The 10,721-nt window shown below is 35.3% G+C and overlaps 1 protein-coding gene across 2 annotated transcripts; it reads left to right on the forward strand.

Moving 5' to 3' along the window:
* Positions 1-301: 301 nt before the first annotated feature.
* LOC115988463 (probable leucine-rich repeat receptor-like protein kinase At5g49770) lies at positions 302-10,409 on the forward strand. Of its 2 annotated transcripts, XM_031112038.1 has the most exons (19): positions 302-721; positions 821-944; positions 2,097-2,217; positions 2,308-2,379; positions 2,748-2,822; positions 2,917-2,988; positions 3,211-3,372; positions 3,453-3,527; positions 3,812-3,883; positions 3,986-4,057; positions 4,178-4,246; positions 6,223-6,294; positions 6,441-6,575; positions 6,896-7,377; positions 7,546-7,692; positions 7,784-7,920; positions 8,203-8,422; positions 9,064-9,299; positions 9,746-10,409. In XM_031112038.1, exons 2-19 carry the CDS (start codon positions 860-862, stop codon positions 10,220-10,222), a joined length of 2,781 nt encoding a protein of 926 aa, XP_030967898.1. In that variant the 5' UTR covers positions 302-721; positions 821-859; the 3' UTR covers positions 10,223-10,409. The 2 variants fall into 2 exon arrangements, with proteins under 2 accessions (XP_030967898.1, XP_030967896.1); XM_031112036.1 differs by having other exon boundaries at positions 302-944.
* The last annotated feature ends 312 nt before the right edge of the window (positions 10,410-10,721 follow it).

Genomic DNA, 10,721 nt, shown 5'->3' on the forward strand with positions numbered 1-10,721 from the left:
AATGACCCGAACATTAGAAAATTACGACACCAACGTTCACACACAGCTACTTATCCTGATTTGCAGGCCGGCCATTCCTTGTTCCATTATTATTTTAATAGTTGGACTCATTTTAAAAAATGCCAAGCCAAGCGCTTAAACATTCAAACGCACCTTAGCCACTTATCTTATACCTAAAAGAATCTCTTGTTTTTATTTTTTCAACTTATAAACTAATATTTCATCTGTCACCTCAGGTTTTGCTCTGGCACAACTTGTCAATTATTGTTATTATCATCATTCCTCATATTTAATTTCCAATCTTTTGCCTTAATCAATAGGCCGGACAACACCGTACTACTTGCTTTGTTTGAATCTTTCTGCGAATATGACATTTTGTGGTTTTTCTATACTCCTCTTCAAACCCAAATTATCTATTTACTGCCTCTTTCTTGGAACTTGGAAGTGTTCAAAATAAAGACAGCCTATAGGGGTTCAAAATACTTTACACACAACCCTTTCTTTAAATGAATCTTAACGAACTACTATTAATTTTTCATCCCATGTAGGCAAGAAAAGAAATTTCCGAAATATATGATAATGGCAAGTGGTCCTTCATTTATTATGCAGCTAGAGTTGGTCCTTCATTTATTATGCAGCTAGAGTTATCTAATCTATATAAAAAATATCAGTAAGCTGGTTGGAAATCTGAGCAAGGGGTTGATAGTTGATACTGTCATAGGTTTGACTATTGAGTTTTTGCCTTTGTATTGGTTTCTTTTTTTAGTTGGTGTTATCAGATGGGCTTCATTTGAAACCCTTCAATCATTTTCTTACCCAGAAAAACTTTCTTCCAAGAATTCTGTGGCTTTGAAGCTTAATGGGTCAAAGCACTCAGCTGCTTCAGCTGCTTTTCATGCAATATTTGGTTATTGCAGTGACAGCCAACAATGCCATGGATGACAGTAAGTCCACTTTAATTACTATGTCCTTTTTCATCGTTTGTTAATCAAGTTTTTCATTAGGTTTCTTGCTTAGCACCTCTTGTTTCTCCTTAGCCATACAAATAAGAGAACAACAATACATTTTGCCTGTTATTTGGCCATTCATAAATCAACATTTCTGGTTTCTGTTGTTCTTCTTCTTCCGCCTCTTCCTTTTTTATTTATTTTTTTTTTTTTCAGTCTCTTTTACACTAATTATGAACCAAATTTATTTGATTGCTGAGAGAACATGGAAAAAAAATTGGAATTTTGAGATTCAAAATTTCTACAATTTAATTATTTGAGCAGGCAGAAGAACTCATTCAATAAAGTGACCCTTGGACAATAATTTGATTAACTTGGGCTGAATTTTCTCTTAACATAAAAAACAAGCTTTCGAGTTTTTTGTTTGTTTTTGGGAATTCTTTTTCCATATTTCTCCACAATACAGGGATGATTACTGTTTCTGTTAGTGATTATCAATGATCTCCAGAGTGAAAATTACAGATCATTGCTTTGGAGAGTTACCCTCTGTGCCTTTAAGGCATTAACTGCATATTATAATATTTTGTATGGAAACCTCATCTTTAGGGGGCACAATTCTTTGGTAGTATTCAGTAGTTTGAATGACATTAGAGCTGTCAAGTCAAGTTTGATCCAAGTTACTCAGCCCTTGTTTTATTTTTTGGTTAATTATAATATGATGGTGTATTTAATGGCTTTGGTAAGGTTAATTCTCAGCACTTGGAACTGGGAAATACTTAGTCAACCCTGACAAGAAAATTAGCTCCTGGACAGTGCTTTCTTTTTTGTTATTTGGGTTGCTGAACATTACTTTCCCTTAAAGGAGATAAAGCTAGTCATAATCTTTCTCTTGGTTTATGTATATATTCAATATAATACTTGCATATGAGCTTTAGCTCAAATGACAAATCCTCATCCTATTAGAATGAGATTGAGGATGAGATTATAAGTTCAAGATCCACTATGTACATGTGTGAGTGCAACTTTATCAATACAAATAACAATACTTTATCCTTGAATGGTTCTGTTTAAAAATTCTAATTGCTTTTTTTTTCCCCTTCTTTTTCTGGTGATTCAATCATTAAAACTATCTAACAATTTCTGGTGCAGATCTTGGTCTACTGTCTCTCAAGCATGAATTGCAGAACACACCAACATCTTGGGTGGGAGCTGATCCTTGTGATGGCAGTTGGGAATTGATTAATTGCATTAATTCACGTGTGACCTCCATGTAATATGCACCCTTAAATACCTTTTTTTTTTTTTTAAAGGTTTCAATTCTGTACAGTTTTCATACTAAAATGACTGTTCTTTATGTCAGAAAATTACTAAGCATGCGTTTGTCAGGGAAGCTAACTAGCGATATCTTCCTGTTGTCAGAGTTACAGTATTTGTACGTCATCTATTTGCACTTAGCCACTTCTTTTTGTCATGATAATATTAACGCATGCAAGTACTGAAAATCTACCATCTATTTTTGTAGATTTTCAGTACTCGCATGTATTAAGATTCAGTGCTCACATCTGAAGCAACAAATTTCTCATGTCAGGGGAGGCGCTCTTTATTTATGAGAAATGCATCCCAGAGACCAACCATTTCAAGGGATTATCATTATAACAAGACTGACTCAGAAGTTTTATTTTGTTTTATTTCATAATTAGATTAATTCAATTACTCCATTATTTGATGCAGTATTCATTAGTCGCTTCTTCAGTTAGTCTTCTGTAAATTCATTCCTGATGATCAGCTTTTTTCGTATAGGGATCTATCTTACAACATTGGCATAACAGGACAACTTCCAAGTTCAATTGGGAGTTTAACTAAACTTGAAAACCTGTAAGATATTATCAATTGCTGTCAAAGGATTAGCTCATACTCAACTTGTGTTTTAGATCCCTACAATTAACCTGTTGCTTTTTCTGTACACTAGAAACTTGATTGGTTGCAGTTTCTCTGGCTTAATTCCAGACACAATAGGAAACCTAAAGCTGCTAAGAATTCTGTAAGACTTTTAACTTAGTATTCTTATCGTTTAAATGAATATCAAATGCAATGAAAGTACTTACAGCTCTTTAAGTTTTCCTCCATTTAGTAGACAATGATTTTCCGGATAAAGGGTCTATTTTTTCTTCTAAATCACAATTTGAGGCTATATCTATTGCAGTTTCGCTTTTAGGCCAACATACACTGAATTCTGGAACTTTTCATTTGCTATGATTTGCAGATCTCTAAATAATAATAGCTTCAACGGACCAATTCCAGCTTCTATTGGTTCTCTTTCCCAACTTTTCTGGCTTGATCTCGCCAATAACCAGCTTGAAGGACACCTACCAGTTTCTAATGCGACTGCTCCTGGTCTTGATTTGCTACTTCATGCAAGACACTTGTATGTCATTTCTCTGTTTCAAGCTGATTACTTTGTGTTTTCCACTCAACGATGATCTAAAATATTTTCATCATCTACAGTCATCTGGAAAATAATAAGCTCTCAGGAAACATTCCACCTAAACTTTTCAACTCATCAATGAGTCTAATACATTTGTAAGTTCTATTGGTTTACTTTCAGCTAGGTAGCAAGCTTCAATAAAGACTGCATATTAATGATGTTTGAAATATATGTATAATGGACTCTCTTTGGTTCACGTCTTTGTTTTTTAATTTTCTGAATTTTGCCTCTGCATCAATTTTTGCTCTAATGCTGTCAGCTTGAAGGTCTTGGACATGGAATCTAAGAAAAAAGCTTCATTTTGATATTCTCAATTGTATAGCAAAACACAGTCAATTTAGTCATACCTTCCTACTGCCGTTGTATATGTTTCTTCCAGGATTCTTCGAAGCAATAAACTCACTGGCAGGATTCCAAGGACCCTTGGACTTGTGCAGACTTTGGAGGTGATGTGAGTATCTAGCTCACATAATCAAGTGATTTCAGACCAAGATTGTTGCTAGCTGTGAACTTCTTTCTAGTTATTGTACTGAATATCTTGTTTTCATTACAGCCGCGTAGATGGGAATTCAATAATAGGACCCGTGCCTTCGAACCTCAGAAATCTTGTAAATGTTGAAGGACTGTAAGCAAAAAATACTGACACACCAAATGCAGCATTTATACTCGTTTAATGAAATTATTTATTTCATCTTATGTGGGAATTTTCACTTTACAAAGAGAGCTTTTGGTGCTCTGTTTTCAGGTACTTGTCCAACAATAACCTGTCTGGTCCGATTCCCAACCTTACTGGCATGAATTCCCTCAACTATTTGTAAGCTGCGTTAATATTACTTGAGATTGAATTTAAATTGTGGTGCAGGGGTTAATGAGCATTGTCAGACCATTATAACTGATGATAAAAACTTTAACCTCCAAAATAGATACTGTTTGCCAGAGTCCTATTTCTATGGTTACTATATTTAAAATAATTTCTATCATTTATTTTGTTTAGACTATAAGTGTAATCTGTAGGGATATGAACAACAATAGTTTTGATGGATCTGAAATTCCTCCATGGTTTTCAACCTTGAGTCTTTGAACTCCTTGTAAATTTCACCCCTTCCTCGTGCTACCCACACTCAAAATACCCCCCCCCCCCCCCCCCCCCCCCCCCACCCCACCCCACCTTATACCTCAAATGAATAGTCAAATTACACAATCCTCACAATCACTTATACCCAAGATCCATCTACTAATACCTGATGTGGGACTCAGCATACATCTGCACAATCCACACTCAAAACAATCCAATCCAATCTAATCAAATCCGCACAATTTGGAGTATCACAGTATACACACACATATATATACATATATATGTATGTATGTATGTATGTATAATCACATTTTTGAGCTCATCCTGCTTTGTCTAATATATCATTGTTTATATTAGACCTTATGATGTCTTCTCTTAAAATTTACCATTCTTTGATCCCCTTGTTTAAGTACAATGTGTCCTTGCCAGTGCAGTCATTAGTCCTTGCTGCGTGTTTGGATGAACTGAAGACAACTTGGCCTACTTTGTTCTCATGTGTAGCGAATTCTAATTTATGGCAAATTAGTAGATTTTGATTATATCATATATCATCTGCTGCACATATTTCTCAAACAATACCCATTACTATTTTGATGTAGGACAATGAACTTTAAAAATGGGACTTTGTGTTTGAGAACAAAGAGAAGAATAAAAAAATGGATAGGACCTAGGATTTGGCACTTAGGGTTTACTTGGAATCAACACCAAGTGATGAAAACTGTGAAATTGAATCCAAGAATCACCACCAAGAGTTGCATGGAGTCAACATCAAGCATTCAAGAATGATAGGAGCTTCGGAATCAGCACCTGTGCTTTCTTGGAATCACCTCCAAGCATTGGGTGAAAAAAAACTTAAAAACCAAATTTCATTAATCCATGATCAACTATCTATAATAATGAACTTTGGCTGTTTCTAAATAGTGTTCTCACGTTACATTAAACATGAAAAGAAAATAAACTCATAATGAGATTACGTAATGGGGAATTAAAATCAAATAGCAATCAAATATCTCTAAAAGCATCAATCAGTATCAAACATGATCAATCAGGTCCAACAAAATCAATAGCATGAATAGAATCAATCTGGTGTTTGCACAACTCATGGACATGATTTTGTTAGTCTTATATTGTATAAAGGATGGCTGCCTGATGGTCTTCTTCTAAATTTCATTGGGTTCAATAGTTTAGTGTTGAGAACGAACCTTTCCAGAAAAAGCTATTGGCTCCGTCAATAGCTTTAAACTCTTTGCACAAAAGCATCTAGATTCTTTTCAATTGATAGATTATTGAAGTGAAACATTTAGTTGGATTTCTGTTAATACCGTACCATCAATAGCATATATTCTGGTCATTCTTTTTGTGTTGTTTACACTTCCAGTCTTCTATCTCCTTGTAATTTTGACTTAGTGGGTCCCATATCTGGTCTTGTCAATTAAGTTCTCAAGACAGACCATAATGCTTCTTGTGCAAGAATTTGGGTTTGTTAGGGTATATTTAAGAGTTTTCATTGTCAACCTAAAGCATCCATCTTCTGGTTTGGGAATGGCCGTATGGCCCTGCATGTGAAATTGATGGTGCTCTTCTCTCTCTCTCTCTCTCTCTCTCTCTCTCGGGTTTGCATGTGTGTGTGAATGTATTCAGGAAATTTTCAGACAGGGAAAAGGTTTAAATTCTTCATTATTGATTTCAACCTTTAAATCTTTTGTTGGCAGAGAGATGGAAAACACGCAACTTCAAGGACAAGTTCCTGTTTCCTTATTCAGCCTTCCCAATTTACAGTCTGTGTGAGTATCAGCTTGAACTCAAGTAGCACTGATTTCAATGTGAAACAAACATAATTTCCATAGGTCCAAACACAATGAAATCTGTCTAGCTATACTCACACATAAAACTAAACAAATTATGTGACTGATCTGACATGTGGGGACAGATTATTAAAGAACAACCAGCTCAATGGTTTATTAGATATTGGCACCACCTATAGCGCCCAATTGCAACTCATTGATCTACAGAACAATTTGATTTCTGGGTACACAATCGCTGGAGGGTACAACAAGGAATTGATGTAAGCCATAATCAGTTACTTTGGTTGTTTATTTTTTAAATGCATTGTTGAAGAAATAACCATTTTGTCATTCATTGGAAGTCAAATATCCATGATATTTCTTTTTGGGTCCGATTAATGTGTGCTCTAAAGACACATTAACAAATCCATTTTTGAAAAAGTTTTATTGGAAATTGAAAAAGTTGTCAATTTCCGATAAACTTTTTTCAAAATTAGTTTACTATTGTGTGCCTTAAGGCTACACATTAATAAAATCCTTTCTTTTTAACTGATTTTAAAGGTCTGACATCATTGGGCTAATTGTCCTTTATTATCTGTAGACTTGTGGACAACCCAATTTGCGAGAAACTAAGTAGTTACTGCACAGTTTCCCAACCAAATAATGGCCCATCATACTCGACTCCACCAAATAAATGTCAGCCTATTTCCTGCAGTTCAGGTCAAGTTTCCAGCCCCAACTGTTTATGCGCATATCCATACAGTGGACCTCTAGTTTTCAGAGCAACTTCCATCTCAGATTTGGGACACTCAGATTACTACACAGATCTTGAGGCGTATCTAATGCGATCTTTTCAGTCCCAAAAACTGCCTGTAAATTCAGTCTCCCTGAGTAACCCAATCAAAGACTTTTCTGAGGACTTTATAATAAGACTACAAATCTTCCCGTCTGGCCAAGGTTGTTTCAATCGAACAGAAGTTTCTCAGGTTGGGTTTGTGTTCAGCAATCAGAGTTTTAAGCCCCCACAAGGTTTTGGACCTTACTATTTTATACCTGATCATGTTCCATATGATTGCTATGCAGGTAACTTCAAATTCACGTTTAAATAGAAAGTAGTACTTCAATATTGGATTTGTCTTATTGTGATGCATCTCTAAAAACACAAATTGTCACAATGTTAGCTTGATATTATTATGACCAATCTCTCTCTCTTGCTCTCCCTCTTTCATGTCATTTTTTATGTTTCTTCAGAAACCAAAAAGTCTTTGAGTATAGGCGTTATAATTGGAGCAGCAGTTGGTGGCACTGTCCTGCTTCTATTATTACTCCTTGCAGGGGTCTATGCTTTCCGCCAAAAGAGAAGAGCAGAAAGAGCTTCCGAGCAATTGAATCCTTTTTGTAAGATAGCTATGATGTAAACTTGGCACTTTAGAGCTGTTAATATTAAATTTTAAAGGTATATTTTCACTTTCATTCCATACAAATGCAGCACAGTGGGATCCAAATGGTGGCAGTGGTGGCATTCCTCAATTAAAAGGAGCAAGATGCTTCTCCTTTGAAGAGCTTAAGAAGTACACCAACAAGTTTTCTGAAGAAAATTCTATTGGATCTGGTGGTTATGGGAAGGTTTGATTATGACTACTCTTGTTAGTATATTAATAGTTTGCTTAATTTTTGAGAATTTATCAGAAGATTCTTCAAGTTCTATAACAAGAAATATTTTATATTCATGCATTTTGTTTTGTTCTTCTGGCACTTCAAATGCTTAATTTCCTTTCCAAAATTTTCCTTGTTCTCCCATTAATTTCTTTCTTGTTAATAAAAGCTTCTTAAGCTTTTCACAATATTTCTGAACTATGCCTGTCTCAAAATAAAAACCAAATGTCTAATCTCTCAACATTTCTACAGGTTTATCGGGGGACTCTTCCCACTGGTCAACCGATTGCCATCAAACGAGCTCAGACAGAATCTTTGCAGGGTGGGCATGAGTTCAAAACTGAGATTGAACTTCTATCAAGGGTTCATCATAAGAATCTGGTTAGCCTTGTTGGTTTTTGTTTCGATCAAGGTGAACAAATGCTTGTATATGAGTATGTTCCAAATGGTACTTTGAAGGATAGCCTCTCAGGTACTTCCATCCAATGCCTCACCTCCTTTTTATGAATTCTGGTACTGTTTGACACTTCATGTGCGTTACTTTATTAAAAAAAATATCATGGAACTCTTCTGTTTATTAGCGTAGTTTAGTTGTAGAAAATGGTCATATTAGAGTGATATGGAAAGATTACAAGAATACCCCTATGCTAATATAAAGAAATAACAAGGAAACTCCAATACTCCCTCTTAAGCTAGAGCATACACATCAAACATGCCCAACCTTAGCACATATTAATAGTAGAGTGATATAGCAAGAATGCAAGAATACTCTTACATTAATGTAAATAATTGCCAGCTAATATAAGAAATAACAAGACTAACTCCAATAAGAATTTATACTGTACTCACCATTAAGGCACTTGTAGGGAGGCCATATTTCTTGTATCTACTTGCAAAAGAAATAAAGCAAACCACACAAGAAGATGCAATTAATAAATCTGTTATATTTCAGCAGTGTTCATCCAGTGACAACCTCAGAGGATTCACCATCATTGTGTTATAATGCTTCCCTCACCTTCTGATTGCTTCTTTCCAGACAATGTAAATTAGCCTGTAGAGAATGCTAGTATAATTCTTCATAAAGATTAAATGAGGTAGCTGTTGCTTATGCAGGGAAGTCAGGAATTAAGTTGGATTGGATGAGGAGACTAAAAGTAGCCCTAGGTGCAGCAAGAGGGCTGGCCTATCTTCATGAACTTGCCAACCCTCCTATTATACACAGGGACATTAAATCAACCAACATTCTGCTTGATGAGCGCATAAATGCAAAAGTTGCTGATTTTGGTCTCTCTATACCTATGGGTGATGATGAAAAGGATCACATCACCACTCAAGTGAAGGGCACAATGGTTAGTGGAAAATCCTTTTAACCTCTACTATAGTAATTAATGCGTTTCTATAAAAATGAACAGGAAAATAAGAATGATGGAGGACAACTGTGGTTTATTATAAACTAAGTCAAAACATTTATTTGTGTTCTCTACCATGTGATTTGTAATGAGAAAATAAGCATTAGGAGCTTATAATCTAATTACATTTGGTAATGGAAGAATTGGATCAAGATGTTTGCAGAAAATTGTCCCATCACCAAGTCTTTCTTCATAGGTAGCTTCTTACCATATCTTGTTGGACCATATAGTCATATGCATGTGTCTAGAATTTAAATTTTTCTTAACAAACAGCACAATTGATTTCCTATGACTAAGGATGTGAATTCAAGCCTTGAGTTCATTTTGAATTACATGGCATTGCATCAAATTCTAGCACTGAGAGTTGATTTTCTATTATGGTGTAGGGCTACTTGGATCCTGAGTATTACATGACCCAACAGTTGACTGAAAAGAGTGATGTATATAGCTATGGAGTGGTAATGTTGGAGCTGGTAACTGCAAGAATGCCAATTGAACGGGGGAAATACATTGTCAGAGTGGTGCAGATGGCAATGGATAAAACAAAAGTATCATACAACCTTCATGAAATTCTTGACCCCGCCATTGGTTTGCAAACATCACTGAAAGGATTAGAGAAGTTCGTGGACCTAGCAATGAGGTGTGTTGAAGAATCAGGAGCTAACAGGCCTGCAATGGGTGATGTGGTTAAAGAGATTGAGAACATAATGCAGATAGCTGGTTTGAACCCCAATGTTGAATCTACATCTACTTCAGACAGTTATGAGGTAAGTAAGGGGAATTCTGGCCATCCTTACTGCAATGAGACCTTTGAGTTTGAGTACAGTGTGGCTTTTCCAACTTCAAAGATAGAGCCTCATTGAGTGTGTGCTTTTTTACATTTTAAATGTTGAGCTACGTGCTTTATATTGGATAGGGGATGTTGCTTTCACATGGCAAAGAATCATAATTTGTAATTTAAATGGATGATATAATTTTATTTTTTTATACTGTGGAGAATATTCCTAGCTTGTTAATAATATATATAGCGGAATGATTATGTTTTGGTTTGTTAAGGAAACTGAACCATCATTGAAAGCTTGGTTCAAAAAAATGATTAAAAATGGAATAAGATGTATCCACATTAAAAAATTAGTTTCCACTTTGATTCTTTGAAATGTTTAAACATTTCCTCCAAAATCTAAGCTCTTAATCTCAGCATGAAGTTTCAAACATCTCTATCCTCTTTGAGGATCTTCTTACTTCTAGAGGATTTGAGTGGTACTATACGGTAGGACTATGGCTTTATTAGATTGGACCAGTTAAGGGGAAAAATTTTAACCAATCTGCCATTAACAGGTTGGAAATTTTTGAAATAGCCAC

Source organism: Quercus lobata, chromosome 5 (assembly GCF_001633185.2).
Source record: "Quercus lobata isolate SW786 chromosome 5, ValleyOak3.0 Primary Assembly, whole genome shotgun sequence".
Taxonomy (NCBI): domain Eukaryota; kingdom Viridiplantae; phylum Streptophyta; class Magnoliopsida; order Fagales; family Fagaceae; genus Quercus; species Quercus lobata.

Bases quoted from the DNA above. Each gene is read 5' to 3' on its own strand.
- LOC115988463 (XM_031112036.1), top strand. From the start codon at position 860: ATGGGTCAAAGCACTCAGCTGCTTCAGCTGCTTTTCATGCAATATTTG. The intron at 4,058-4,177 runs GTAAGCAAAAAA...CTCTGTTTTCAG, and splicing joins CTTGTAAATGTTGAAGGACT to GTACTTGTCCAACAATAACC. The intron at 9,300-9,745 runs GTTAGTGGAAAA...ATTATGGTGTAG, and splicing joins CTCAAGTGAAGGGCACAATG to GGCTACTTGGATCCTGAGTA.